Source organism: Sus scrofa, chromosome 8, assembly GCF_000003025.6.
Source record: "Sus scrofa isolate TJ Tabasco breed Duroc chromosome 8, Sscrofa11.1, whole genome shotgun sequence".
In the NCBI taxonomy this organism is placed as follows: Eukaryota; Metazoa; Chordata; class Mammalia; order Artiodactyla; family Suidae; genus Sus; species Sus scrofa.
The window spans coordinates 73,740,334-73,755,572 of record NC_010450.4 but is presented as its reverse complement, the minus strand read 5'-3'; the positions used below and the strand labels follow the sequence as shown (position 1 = coordinate 73,755,572).

Here is a 15,239-nt window from a genome sequence, read left to right as displayed (position 1 = left end):
TGGATAAGGTCACTTTGGCTTCAGTTTGGAGTCAGCTTGGAGGGGTGAGGAAGAGGAGCTGGGGAGATCGTTGGGAGACCACGGCCACGTTCATGGAGCAAGATGATGGGGAGTGGAATCAAGGCTGTGAACGAGGTGGTTGATTCGAGAGCTGTGTAAGTGAAAGTGTCTCAGATGGCTTCCATGGAACTGGCATGGGGACGAGTGAAGACACTCAGGGGGCACAAAAATGACAGTAGGTGGGCGGGATTAAAGCGGGCTCAGTTTGGGATGCACATAGTCCAGTAAACAGCCCGACTTAGAGTTCCGGGACTCAGGGGAGAGACCCGGGGACATCCATACAGGTGGTTACTGAAATCAGAAAGTAACTAATTTACTCAGTAAAAGCATGAAGGATATGACAGAAGGGGTCAAGGGTCTAGAAAGTATCAAAATTTACTCAGAAAAGAAAAAAACTAGCAAAAGTAATTAAGAAGAAAGGATCTGAAGGTAGGAGAGAAAACAGAAGTTTAGTGGCTGAGACTCCAAGAGAGGAGTTTCAAGGAGGGAGACATTGACAATGCAGAGAGGACAAAAAATGTCTGAAGAGGGTTCACTTCATTTAGGAAGTGGGACGTGGGTGACCTGAGCCATAACCATTCCAGCGGAGTCATCAGGCTGAATGAAAGTGAAGGCCATGATTATAAACTGTTCCTTTGAAGGGCACAGAGGGGAAATAATTAAAAGGGTAAGGGGATGTTTTTGTCTCTCCAATATTGCAAAAGCCCAAGGAAAATACAGACTCCGGAAAAGGTCTTTAAAAAGAGAAGAGTCTGAATAATTGTTGAAAGCATATCTGGGAGAAAAAGAAGAGGTAGATTCAAAAGTACAGATGGAGAGATTAGCCTTGAAGGGGATAGAGAAAGTCCTTTTCTGAGAGTGGAAAAGGGAGGTGAGGGTGAATGCAGCTGCAGGGTATGCCTACAAATCAATCTACTCCATATTCATTGACTAAATCCTTTAAAAACAAACAGAACAAACGTTTTCTCGATGTCAGAGAATTAATATTTCAGGAATAGAGAACTGCTGAGACTTATTCTGTCTGTTCTCTTAATCCACCTATACCATCCTAACCTCCTGAAAAATATTTTAAGAACTTGAGAAAAAAGATGGCAAGGGATAGGGCCAAATGTCCCATCCCGCACCCTGGGGGATTCAGCATCTCCCCAAAAGCAAACTCGTAGGCAAGTTTGCCCACAACTTGTAAATGAAACAAAGGAGCAAAAACCAATCTCAAAAGCATTCTTCAGCCCACCTGCCAAACATTCCAGAAGTCTCTAATTCTAGAACTGACATCTCAACAGAGCTGAATAATCTACAATAATCGAAGTTATTTTTTTCCAGAAATAAAGAATTGCGGAAATGTTTGAAAAAAATTGGATTTGCCCACCAATAAAAACATTGCAGATCAAACATTTTAAGATACAATTAAAGGAATACTTGGAGTATAATCTGTAAATTTAAATAAAATTACCAGGAGGATGAAATTTCTCCCCAAACTAGCCTATGACTTCAGTACAACATTAGTAAAACTTCTAGTTGAATTTCATAAGGAATTCAATAAACATACTCTAAAGTGCATGAACAGTTAACTGTGAAAATGAAGAGGGAAGAAAGGGGGAATTTGCCCAATCAGATTGAGACATACTGCAAAGTAACAGAAGTTAATGAACAAAACAAAACAAAGTGATAGTGGTAAAGAACAGAAATTTAGACAATTGAAATAGCTCAGAGACAGACCTACACGCATATGGAAATTCAGTCTACAATAAAGAGCAATGGAAAAGGTTAGGCTGAATGCCGGGAAAATTGGGTCATGAAATGGAGATAAATCAAACTGGAGGTCTACTTAAACCACAGACATAAGTGGACTCCAGGTGGATCAACAACTTACATAAAGATAAAACTGTGACATTAATAGAATTTCTCCCATTAATTGCAGGATAATTTCTTTGTGAACTTGCATAGGACAGGTCTTCCTAAGCAAATATTCAAAAGCAAAATGTTAAAGGAAAAAATGATGAATTAGAGATTCCTGTTCAATGAAGGGCACCACATGAAAGGTTAAAAGGTAATGAAATGGGAAAATATTTGCATATCTAAGACTGACAGAATTAATATCTACAACCTGCAAGGAACTCCATAAGATTACCAATAAAAAGGCAGCAAGACCAAATAAAATGACAGGAAAAACACATTGAAAAGCAGTTTATCAAAGACAAAATGCAAAAGTCTAACAAAGTGTTGAAGATATTCTCAAACTCATTAAAAATAACTCATTTTTCGAATGCAAAATTAGACCTCTATGCCTATTGACCAGAAAAATACCTGAAGTTTGATAATGCCAAATGGTAGCAAGGACATGGAGATGAGAGAATCCTTATGCTTGGGATTATAGATGCCCATGAGCTACCTGGCACTACTTGCTCACATAAAGAATATGCAGAGTTAAGAAACCAACAGTTCTGCTCCCAGGTTACCCATCCATCCCAGGAAACTTTCCATCCAAGTTCATTAAGGGACATGGTGGAGGTTGTTCACTGGTGCTCCCTAATTAATGACAGCGTGCAGATGGATAGAAGCCAGGAATCCTGTCCCCGGGAGAGTGGATGGGTGAGTTGGGGGGATGCAGACCAGGAAGGAATATGCAAAGGGCTAGAAGAATTAGCAACATGATGGAAGAATCTGAAAAACATTGCCGAGTGGAAAAAGAACATGCGTTATATAACACAGTAAGATTTAAGGAAAATACACATATATGTATACTCACCTAAAACAATACCCATTTTACATGAGCCCATAAAAACAAAAAGGTTAAAAAAGTAACATAAGAGTTCTTTTGTGGCACAGTGGTTAAGGACCCGGCATTGTCACTGGGTCACTTAGGTCACTACTGTGGCACGGGTTCAGTCCCTGGCCTGTCACCTTTCACATGACGAGGGTGCGGGCAAAAAAAAAAAAAAAAAAAAAAATTAAAATAGTTGCCTAAGTGAGGAAGGGAAATTGGTATAAAAGGAAGGAAGGAAAGAGAAGAAAGGAGATGGGGGGAAGGAAGGAAGAGAGAGAGACGAGCTAAGAGAAACCTCCGAACTTTGATTTATTGTGTTAGCTGGAGTCAGGAAAGCCCTTCGTAGTAGTGCAGGTACTAACATGACTAAGGAATGAGAAGGGTTTGTCCTTTGAATCTCCCCACCCTTTACATATAATATTTGTCAAACTCAAAGCATTTGTAAAACCTCGGTTACTATAAATTCTTTCAGCCAGGGCATAGCACTGTTTATAACAGGTTATGCTGGATTTTTCTCAGCACTCTACTCTGAGATTTCTACAGATATGGGCTGCTCAGTTATAAATTATTAAACCAACACCAGCCGGTCTTTATCTCGAATAGCACTAATCCGAACTGAAAGTAAGCCAGCATTATCAGTATCGCACGTCTTAATTAACATTCCGATACCAATCAGTGACTTGGTTCACTGCTGTTTTAGAAAATAATTTATATGAACCTTTCTGAAGGCATTTGATAGAAACTTAGAGAACTTGAACACTTTTACGGAAAGTGTAAACTCCAGCCTTGCCAATCCAAAGGACCAGTGATCAATGCCAATAACATCACAAAGTCCTATATCTGCTAAGCACCTGGCAGGTATGCAGTAATTACCTGTCGATCAATTGATCAGTTGGCTGACTAATGTTAGCGATAGCCATCCTCCGGTTTGAAAGTTCTCTTTCTGCTTTGTTTCAAAATGTATACAGATAGCATTTTGGATGTAAACTCTCTCCCCAAGCCACCTGTTCAGTAGTCTTCTTTTTAAATTCTTCCACTCTGCAAGGAGACCTGGCTTTCTTCACTCCACCCCTCAGCCCAAGTAGATGTCCACCCCTCACCGCCTCAGGTGCACGCTAACCATCCCTCTTTTTACACACATGCATCTCTAGCAAAATTTGCTTTCTCAATCCAGATAATATCGTCTTGGGAGCAGGTCTTCGGCACCACTCTTGTCAGTGACAGTAGCCAGCCTCCTTGGGGGAACTGAAGGGTAAATGCCTTTAGGCCTTTGAGTTAGTGCAAATTTGACATCTGCTGACCTTTAGAGAATACATCTGGCTTAATTGAGCAGGAAAATGATGCTGGCAGAAAAGAGATTAAAATGCCTAGGATAATGGCAGCTTGCCTTTCTTTTCTTGTCCTCTCCTGAATCCACAGAAAAGCCACCTGTGACATGTTCATATTGAGTGAGATTTCTCACACCAGCAATGCCGATGGATCCCTGCACAGCTTTAAACAAGCAGCTGCCAAGAGCTCTCTCTCTTCCCTACGACAAGCGGATGTGTCAAGTCCCAAAGATCATCCCATTTGTGCTGCTGCCCTGCTCGGTAAACAAAAACAAAAACGAGCACAGTAACTCAAGAAAGTTTTATGGGCAGTACATTTTTTATTGATTTAGTGGACTTATGCTATTTTTTAAAGAAGTCATTACGGCCTTTCAATAGGTATGACCATTACAACAAACTCGATTCAAACCTTTCATTCACCGTCTGGTGCCCACCTTGGACCTGGCAATGTCCACGGGGGCAGCTGGCCAATCTAAACACTGACAAGCGGACAAGGAAGAGGGGGTGCAGAGGGTCCAGGGTGAGGAGGAGGGAGGGAAAATGGGCAGAGGCGCACAAGGAGGTATCACATTAGAGCAGGCGGCAGAGTAGCTAAGAGGCAGTTGTGATCTAAAGCCAGAAGACCTAGGCTCGAATCCCTATTCAGCCCCTTATTAGCTACCTCAGGCAAGGTTCTTAGCCTCTCTCTTTCTTCATCTGAAAAACGAGGCTGATAAGAACAACCTCACATCATCATGGTGAGGATTAAACAGCAAACACTCACATAGCACTTGCTCCATACCAGACACTGTGCTAAATACCTTGCATACATTAACTCAGTCCTTGCAACGGCCTTCGGAGTTGAGTATGTGTTAGTTCCCCATTGCTGCTGTAACAAATGATCATAAGCTCAGTGGCTCGAATCAACACAAATTTAGTATCATACAGCTCAAGAGGTCAGAAGTCCTAAAATCAAAGCGTTAGCAGGACTGCATTCTTTCTGGAAGGCTGGGGGGCAGGCGGGTGGGGGGGAATCCATTTCCTTACCTTTCCAGGTTCTGTGCTTTGCCTGGGTGCTCCTGGCCCCTTGCTGACCTCTGCTTTGTGTCCCATCTCCTTTTCTGACTCTGACCTTCCTGCCTCCCTCATATAAGGACCCCTGTGATTACACTGGCCACTCAGATAATCCAGGATAATCTCCCCACCTCAAGATCCTTACCTTACTCACACTGACAGAGTCTCTTTTGCCGTCTAAGGCAGCATACTCACAAGGGCTAGGGATTCGGACCAGACATCTTTGAAGAACCATTGTTCTGTCTGCTACAGCTACTGCTATTGTTCCTGTTTTACAAGAGATTAAGTACTTTGCCCAAGGTCATGCTTCTCCCCCCAGATGTTCCTGCCTGTCAAAGAGTTAGAAAGCACTTGGAACAGTGCTTGGCCTGAGAAGCACTAAGCTGGGTCAACTCCTTCTGTCTGCAGTGGTGTGAAAGGTAGACGAGACAGTAAGTGCTTCAGCTTGAATTCAGTGGAACCAACACCAAAAGCAGGGTGGCCCTTGGCTGGCCTAAGAGTGTCTTTGTCCCCACGCATTTTCAGAAGGCAGCCTGGCATTGAAGACCCTGGGTGTTGGAGAAAGGAACTCCTCTCCTGTCTGATAGCTGTGGGTCCAGGGCAAGCAGCCTGAGCCTTGTGGTCTGCATCTGTGGGAAAGGCTAGAAAGAGCACCCAACCTAATGTGTACTTGAGGGCAAAGGGGATTTGGCCAAGGGGAAAACAAGTTTCATAAACTGCTAAAACACTGTCAGTGTTAGCAGCATTTGCCTGTTTGTTAAGTAAAAGAAACGTTGACGTTCGGTGCTATGACTGGAATGAAACAAGGGATGCTGGAAGAGAAAACAACGCTTTGACCTGCAAAGCTGGGCACTTACCACTGCACGTCCCCTGCTTGTTGTAAAACCCGTCGCCACAGCTACTCTCGCAGGTGCCCTCCCTTAGCACTAGGAGGGGGTCTCTGCAGGCCAAGCAGTGCTTCTCTGAGGGACCCCAGCAGGCCGCACAGGACTCGTGGCAGGCTGTAGGAACAACCGACAATGGGAAGGACTGGTTGCAATTCATCTTTCGAAGGCTTTAGAATTTATAAGGAGGATGTTGGCTTCTCCATTCCTAAACCACTATGCACATATGTGCACCACAGGAGGAAAATAACACCCCCCACCAACAAAAACCTATCTCTGTTGGCCAGAAGCTCAACTTCTGTAAATTATTCCTAAGAGAACTGGAACAGGGAATCAGAGGCTTCTGAGTAATGGGAATCACAGGGAAGGGAATCATAATTTTCTAGACAAATACAGTCTGTCTAATGAAATCAGATGGCCCACTGTCACCTTACCTTTTGTAACCATGTGACAAAATGTCAACACAAGAAACTGCTCTTCACTCTGAAACATCAAAACAGCTAAGGAGAGATGCCGGGGAGGCCAGTCCTTGATTAGACCTGGAAAGACCTGGTTCTGCTTGCTTTCTATTCTTCTTCCCCTCCCTCTCCATCTGCCCCAGATCCACCCCCTTCCCTCCATCCTCTTTCATGACTCTTAGGAATCAGCCTCTGCTTCTCCCCAGCAGCATCTGCTCTAAACACGTATTGGGAGGACTCACGAAAACCTGCCTTTCTCACTTAGGTTTCTAACTACATGTTGTTTCTACATCAGACTTGCTCCTTTAAGACTTGAAAATTCCTCCTCTTGCAGCATTTGATTTTTTTTTTTTCATTACCATTCATGCTTGCTCTTCTCCTTAGCAGGTCTATAAAGAGAGGCCTATTCTGAATAACCGACTATGTCAGATGTTATAAACTGTTGGGTAAGGCCAACCCCACCCAGGCTTCTGTTAACATATCCTAATTTTCAAAAGGTTGGCCTCACAAGGGAGCATGACCTGTTTTGCAGAGGTATTCACTCTGACCAAAATTGGCAGGGATGGTGCGTTTACTGGTTGCAAGTGACTTGGGAACTCTACCTAAGTAATTAGGATCTCTTTGGAATCAGAAGAAAGGATGCCTGCACTGCAGATCTCAAGGTCCCATGCCCTACTCTCAGTTCTAAACTGCACAGGAAGACCTTAATTCCAGAAAGCCCCCCCTCCTATCCCCCAAAATTAAGAGTTAACTGCAAATCGTGTTAAGGGCTAGGAAGAGCTCTCAGACAAAGAAAAACAGTAGTGGGAGTGGAAGGGACTGACTTTAGGAAGATCCAAATGATGAGACGTGACCAGCCTTGGGCACAGCCAGACAGCAGTGCAAACAGAGTTCTTGAGAAGGAGCTTGGGGGTTCAAAGAACTGGAGGCTCTCTCTGTGGCTGGACCTGGTGGACACAGCACAGTGAACACAGTAGGGCACAGTGGGAAGCAGCATGGCACAGGGCACAGTGGCCTGATTCACAGCTGCAGGGGTAGGCAGGAGCCCTATCAAACTTGACCTTGGAGACCATGGAAAGAACTTAGAATTTTTATCCTAACTGCAGTGTGAGTTATGAATGGGCTTACATAGGACAGACAAAGGCCCTGATTTAGATTTTTAGAAGCACTCTCACATAGAAAGGGTGTAAGGACTGACACACCTGCAAGAAGACCAGTGTGGAATTTTTTTTTTTTTTTTCTTTTTAGGGCTGTACCTGTGGCATGTGAAAGTTCCTGGGCTAGGGGTAGAATCAGAGCTGCAGCTGCTGGCCTACACCACAGCCATAACACTGAATCTGAGCCACATCTCTGACCTACATCGAAGCTTGTAGCAATGCTGGATCCTTAACCCACTGAGCGAACCCATATCCTCATAGACACTCTCAGGTTCTTAACCCACTGAGCCACAATGGGAACTCCCAGTGTGGAGTCTTTGGTCCACATGAGAAATGACAATGGCAAGATGGAGAGCAGAGACAAAGGAAAAGTTTACTTATTTATTATCTGGTTCCCTCACTAGACTATAACGTTCACAAGGGCAGAGTCATATTTCTTTTGTTAACTCTGGGCTGAGTACACCACTAGGCGCTCTATAAACTCCACTTATATTTAACACCTTATTTACAAGTGGTGCACGAGAACACTGTGTTAGGATAAACCACTGACACCACATTATAACTAAATATGTGGATGCAGGGATCCCAGTATCAGATTCTATTCTGGATGAACGTGAATGCCCTGTCACTCATTTATTCAATTGCTCTTCAATTGCTGATTACCGCCATCATCTGAAAAGTCGATCACTGTTAAGTGCCTCTGCCTTACTGAGGAAATGGAGTTGATACAAAGCCGTTACCTAAACAAAAAAAAATCCAACTGCATGTCTAAGAAGGCAGGCCAGGCTAATCTGTCTGTTCAACACTCGAGAGGGTCTCGGGTCTCCCTTCCATCTGACTGATCCGATCTGCGTCATACCGCTTGTTAAATATTTTTAATATTGCCCCTGGGGCTGCCAATCAGAACAGGGGTAAAGGATGAAGGGGACTGAGGTTACAGACATCGGGATGGCACCCAGGCCCGTCAGCAGAACCACCTATCATGGTTCACAGGCGAGGTGCCTGGCTAGCCCGTGGGGGCCTTTCCAGCTCCCACAGGTAAGCCAGGGCCCTGGGGAGCAAGCGCCCAATGGGGTGATGGGCAGTGAGGCTAAAAGGACAGCAGGGGTCAGATCATGAGTGTCAGTCAAGCAGAGATAAGGACCACGGACTTCATTCTGTAAAAGTTTTTTTTTTTTGCCTTCTGCCTCTTCTAGAGCCGCTCCTGTGGCATATGGAGATTCCCAGGCTAGGGGTGGAATCGGAGCTGTAGCCGCTGGCCTACACCAGAACCACAGCAACGCGGGATCCGAGCCGTGTCTGTGACCACAGCTCATGGCAACGATGGATCTTTAACCCACTGAGCAAGGCCAGGGATTGAACCCGCAACCTCATGGTTCCTAGTCAGATTCGTTAACCACTGCGCCATGACAGGAACTCCCATTCTGGGAAAGTTTTAATCAGGGCAGTGCAATTGATCCGTTTTCCTTTTAGAGCAGTTACTTCGAAGTGGGGAGAGGAGAGGGTAGTTATCTCAAGATACCTTGAAGGGAAGAACTCATCTTTGTCCAGGGGGTGGGGAGGAGATGAGAAATGAAAGCCCATCCCCCAGTTCTTTCAGGGACTGTCTGAAGGCCCTGCAGACACTCAGCTGCATGGGCCATTAAAACAGTAAAAATACTTCCAACCTGGTAGGTAAATGGCTGTCATCCTAGTTCCCTCCCATACGCTGTGGTCTTGGCCCTGGGAACGCTGGCAGACACCATGTTCCAGCAACCGAAAGGGCCAACACTCGAGAGGGTCTCGGGTCTCACTTCCATCTGACTGATCCGATCTGCGTCATACCGCTTGTTAAATATTTTTAATATTGCCCCTGGGGCTGCCAATCAGAACAGGGGTCAAAGGATGAAGGGGACTGAGGTTACAAACATCGGGATGGCACCCAGGCCCGTCACACACTGAGCACTACTAAACATTTCAGCCCTGCCTTTTGCTGCCTCCCTAAAGCACAGCAGTTTTATGTAGCAAGGCACCCTAACCTACCACGGGTTCTGGGCTCCCCCTCCCTCCAGGACTGACCCAGCCAGCAAATGCCTCTGGCTCCCTCCACAGCCCCTGTAATCCTGTTTACACCTAGGAGGCCTCCTAAGTTGTCACTACTTCTGTGAAGCTTTGCTGAACTTGTCCCAACAAAGTTACTTCCTCCTTCCATCCCATTCCCGCAGCACTTCCCACATAACCTTCACGCTCCTTATCCTGCTGTACTAATTATTCAGTTACAGATCAATCCCATTCGATGGGAGGTAATAGTCTCCAAAAGAGGGTCATGTTTTAGGCACCTAAAAGCCCCGTATCCAGATTGATGCTGGTACAAAGTTAATACTCATTAAATGCATGTTAAATGAATGCACAGCAAATTTTTTTCACTACTTATGGCGGATTCATCCTTTCCGTTATCTTCTCCATGGAAACAACTATGTCAGAGTCTGAGGACATAAGATAGATAAATTTGGAGCTGTATTATTTACCTAATAAATACTGGGGTCCAGATCTGCTATGATGATGAATACTTATACATCTCTTCAGAGTACCACATGTGATTCTGGGCCTTGGCTTCATTCTATATCAAATAAAAGGCATCTTCCACAGCCAGGCAGGACAGCAGAAGGGATTTTTTACTTCAACATGGGACTATGTTGAGCTGTCATTTCTTTTCTTTCCTTTTTTTTTTTTTTTTTTTGAGCTGTCATTTCCCATAATGACATACTCCCACTGTGTTTTACAATTGATTTCTAATTTCTAATACCGAACATATGCTACTGCAGATAATCTCTTCTTGCAGGCTTATTTTACATGTGGCTTTTATTACATCTGGGTTATTACAAAAAATAAAAGGTCAGTCCCAGCCCGCTCACCATAATTTCTCTTAGTGATAGATTTCAGATCACCCCAGGTTTGAAGTATATGTTGTGAAAATTGTGGCAATGAATTAAAACAGAGGATGAATAAGGGAAAGTCACCTTCGTATCTCACATGTAGTAGATAATTTATTTAGGAAAGCCCCTGACTTTTCTGGAGCCTAACAAGACATGTGTTGGCTTGCTGAGTGATTCATTTCAAGATGAAAAGGAATGAATTATTCTTCTTTCTGTAACCCTATATTGAAACCTTACTCTAAAAATAACAAACTTCCTTTGGTACTTGCTAATTTTGAAATAGAAGATGGCTGTAAAAAAAAATGTCGAACCTGTGCTACCCTATGAATAAAATTTTACCCTAAGAATAAAATGCAACCCTTTTGCAGGGAGGTGTTAAAATCACATCCTATGAACCATTTCTTATCTTCCAGGAAGCCGTCCCAGACCCCAGGCGGTGGAAACAGATTCCTCCGGATTCAGCCTTCGGTTCAAACTGCCCCTCAGGAAGAAGGAGCTTTGGTTCCTTGCCTTTTCCATGGTCTTTTGGAATAAGTTTCCCGGCCATTTTCAGGGAATCAGCACACTTGATTAGCAGGCCCTTTGAGTTACCAGGGAGGCTGCAGTTCAGGTTTCCAAACTGCCAAGACCTTGGCACTTACAACTACATGAAGGAGCCCAAATTCCAGGCACGAGCAGGGCATCCATACCCAAGGCAAATTCCTTTATTCTGTTCGTTATCCACATCCTGGCAACTGCTAACGATCATTCACATCTCGCAAATGACCAAGAAGTACTTGCCAAGTTTGAAAGTATTATCAGGAGACAGTGGGCAAATTTCCAGTCAGAAGCTCTTGTTGGATGAAAAAATTTTCATCTTAAATTCAACTCCAGTGTTCTTGCTTCCCTATCTGTAAAGTGGGAATAATAACATTTGTTGTCCTTAATTCGTGGGGCTAAGATATATTCGGAGAAGCAGAGAAGCTTGTACTCACGTGGTCCTATGAGCGGCACACCCTGGGAGATAGAACAAATCTTGTTTCAACTGGCTTCAAAACCAAAGTAATTATAAAGGGAGCAAATGAGAATGTAACACAAGACAGAATCGGAAAGGATGAGAAAGACTATGTGAAAGGGAAGTTCAAGTAGAAAGGGAATGAAGGGAACAACAGGCCCGCAGGAATTCTTCCAGCAGTTATATAAAGGGACTCCAGCCTTTCCCAGAGGCCTCACACTCCAGAGCTCTTTCCTGGCAATCGCTACAGCACATCAACAAGAGCCCTTTGGAAAGTGATTGGGAATAGCTCAGTGAAGGTCGTGGTGAAGCATCTGGGCAGGCTATGCTGCCTTCTCCCATCACAGCGGCGCCTGAGGCCCAGGCCAGTTGCCTAAGAAGCGCAAATGCCAGACACATCTAAAAGGAGAAGTGTGTATGAGTCATCATTTTTGATCCTTTTACTCCCATCTGCTTCTGTCCCCCTACCGGGCTGCCTTCAACCTTCCTCCCTCTGCCAACAGAAGACTTCACACTCTGCAACTGAAATGTCTGGTCTCCGCACGTTCTGAAAACCCATACACACTTGAGGGAGTTCATAGTAGAAAGATAAAAGCACATGAAAAAAAACTTCAGCCTCATGAATGGGGGGGGGACATGCAAATTACACTGGCGAGCAGCAACTACATGCAATGGATTGGCTGGACACACAGCAACATGTATGCATCTTAGAAACAGTGCTTTGTGAGGAAAGCAAGGTAAAAGAACAGTTCATGGATCAGAACAATTGTACCATCTGGTGGAGGATGTGGATGATGGGGGAGGCTATGCCTGTAGGGAGGTAGGGGGGGAAATGGGAAATCGCCATACTTTCCTTTTACTTTTGCTGTGAATCTAAAACTGTCCTTTAAAAAAGACTTTAAAATTAAAAAAGGAGAAGAATGAAATATCCACTTAGTAATATGTATGAATATTTAAAACACATGCATACAAAACAAGAAGAGCAGACACATACAAAAATCCACATTAAATTGCATTAGAAGAGTTACTTAAGTGGGGAGCTGGGGAGAAGGGAAGTGGGAACAGGTTATGGGAACAAAAGGAGTAGTAGGCAGACAGGGAGACAGACAGACAAACAGGAGGATAGCCTGCTGCAGGCTAAAGACGCAGAGGGGCCATGAGCTGCTAAGTATGATTAATTCAGCTCTCTTTATATAAATCCCTCCAAGAAGTATAAGTATATAAATAAACAGGATTGCATTTTACATCAATCAAATTGACAAATATAACAAGAATCATAATACCTAGTGTTGACAAGGGTTGTGGGAGGAAGGCACCCTTGTGTATTTCTAGCAGGATTGCAAATGCCAACTTCTTTAAAAGAGAGTAATAAGTTAGTATGCGCCCAAAGCTTAAATATGTGCATAGACACACTTGGACCCAGCAATCATGTCTAAGAATTTACCCTAATCAAATATATTTACCACAATTTCTTTTTTCTTTTTTTTCTAACAGCCGCACCTGTGGCACATGGAAGTTCCCAGGCTAGGGGTCGAATTGTAGCTGCAGCTGCCAGCCTACACCACAGCCACAGCCAGAGGAACACCAGATCCGAGCCACATCTGTGACCTATGCTGCCGTTCATGGCAGTGCCAGATCCTTAAGCCACTGAACAAAGCCAGAGATCGAACCCGCATCCTAAAAGAGACAATGCTGGGTCCTTAGCCCTCTGAACAATAGCAATGCCCACAATTTCTATTAAAAATGTTTACATTGGAGTTCCTGTCATGGTGCAGGGGAAACAAATCCGACTGGGAACCATGAGGTTGCAGGTTCAATCCCTGGCCTCGCTCAGTGGGTTAAGGATCTGGTGTTGCCATGAGCTGTGGTGTAGGTCGCAGATATGGCTCAGATCCTGTGTTGCTGTGGCTGTGGTGTAGGCTGGCTGCTACAGCTCCAATTAGACCCCCTAGCCTGGGAACCTCCATATGTTGAGGGTGTGGCCCTAGAAAAGACAAAAAAAAAAAATGTTTACATTGTGGTTATTTATGATAAGAGAAAACTAATTAGGAGGAGATGTCAAACAACAGAGGATTGGCTAAATGAATTCTTGCCTAGCCACAGATGGAAAGTTATAAAACAGCTTTAGAAAGATGTTGTAGAAGGCTAATAAATAACATGGAGAAAGTAGGCAATGAAACTACATACGGAGTGGGATCTTACTTTGAAAAATAAATAAATGCATCTATATGTGCCTGTGTACACAACAAACACGCTACGTAAATTAGGAAGACATTCACCAAAATACTAACTGCAATGATTTGGGAGAGCTTGAGTCAAGGATTTCCACTGATTTTTATGTGCCTTGAATTTTACTGACTTTGTTAGATGAATTCATTTGGTATTTAGAGGAAAAAAATTACTAAAGGAGAAAAAAAATGCCTATAGTTCTTTTCCCTAAGGCACATGCTGGGTAAATAGCTAGTTAATCCATTAACCACATTTGTGATATAGCTAAATGATTTACTTGTTTTGGGTAACACATTTGAATTTTTAGCAGGGTCTTCTGTAGACTGAGAGCTTGAAATGAAGGAACAACTTCCCAGCTGATGGAGTTGGGTCCACATGCAGAGATTTACAAGTGGGCTAGCGTTCATTGATAAGTAAGTCAGAGGCTAAAGACAGACATCCAGCTCACCAGAAACAGTCTTCAGGCTGTCACTTATGTCTGCTGCCCCTATCCCTATACCCCTAAGTCTGCAACACAGCACACCCTGAGGGGTTTCAAATGCAGTGGTGACCACCTAAGCTGATGGAACTCTCAGCTTCCATTCATCCACAGTGACTGCAAACTCTCAGCTGCTAGACTGCCTGGGTGTTTCCTCAGCGCCCCCCCCCCCCCCAGTTAAATGGCTGTGGATTTTTTCCAGGGATACCTTGAGTCTGCTTATCTATAAAAACTGAAGGGCCAAAGGAGGGACCATCAACCCAAACCAAGCTTTTGAGGGGTAAGCTCCCTGACTTCCTGGCCGCACTGGCGCAGCCTGCTCAGGTCTGGGCAGCCTTGGCGTGGAGCCGCCGGATGCTCTGCCGGCAGCATAAATGGGAGGGGGTGTGGAAGCGGGACAGCGGGGGGTGGGGGTGTGGAAGCGGGACAGCGGGGGGTGGGGGGGTAGATGCGGAAGAGAGAGAATGCAAGCCGCCGCCACCACAGCGGGACGGTCTAGCTAAAATAACTGAGAACCCCAGGAGCTGGGCAGGAAGCCAGAAGACTTGTCACTGCTTTGTAATCCATCGCTGAAATATTTGGGGGTTCAGATTTTGTCAGGAAGAATGGGATCTGTCTGGAAGATAAACTCCCTTGCACTTGTGGAGGGCTTTCTCTGCTGGTATGTGACACCTTTGTTCCATCATCTGTCTTTGGGCCTACACAGCAGGGGCCTCCGAGCAGCACAGACAAATGCCAAACACAGCCAGTCGCCGGTGCAGCAGAGGTCCCAGGCGAAGCCCGGCCAGCTGCTGTTCCCTTCTTCTCTCCACTTATCTTTTATAAGAATGTCCAAAGAGGGACGGGGTTTGGAATATCATTGTCACCTGCTTCACTCATCTACAACAACTAGTGTCATCAGGAAATGTACATTCTA

The 15,239-nt window shown here is 44.5% G+C and overlaps 1 protein-coding gene across 3 annotated transcripts in view; it reads right to left on the bottom strand.

Annotated features, from left to right (window-relative positions):
* The window catches only part of FRAS1 (Fraser extracellular matrix complex subunit 1), a 457,087-nt gene that overhangs the window by 203,882 nt on the left and 237,966 nt on the right, over positions 1-15,239 (bottom strand). For all 3 annotated transcript variants that reach the window (XM_021100604.1, XM_021100605.1, XM_013978814.2), the window contains exon 15: positions 6,066-6,209. In XM_021100604.1, the coding sequence (XP_020956263.1) occupies positions 6,066-6,209 (144 nt within the window). The remainder of the gene's footprint in view (positions 1-6,065; positions 6,210-15,239) is intronic.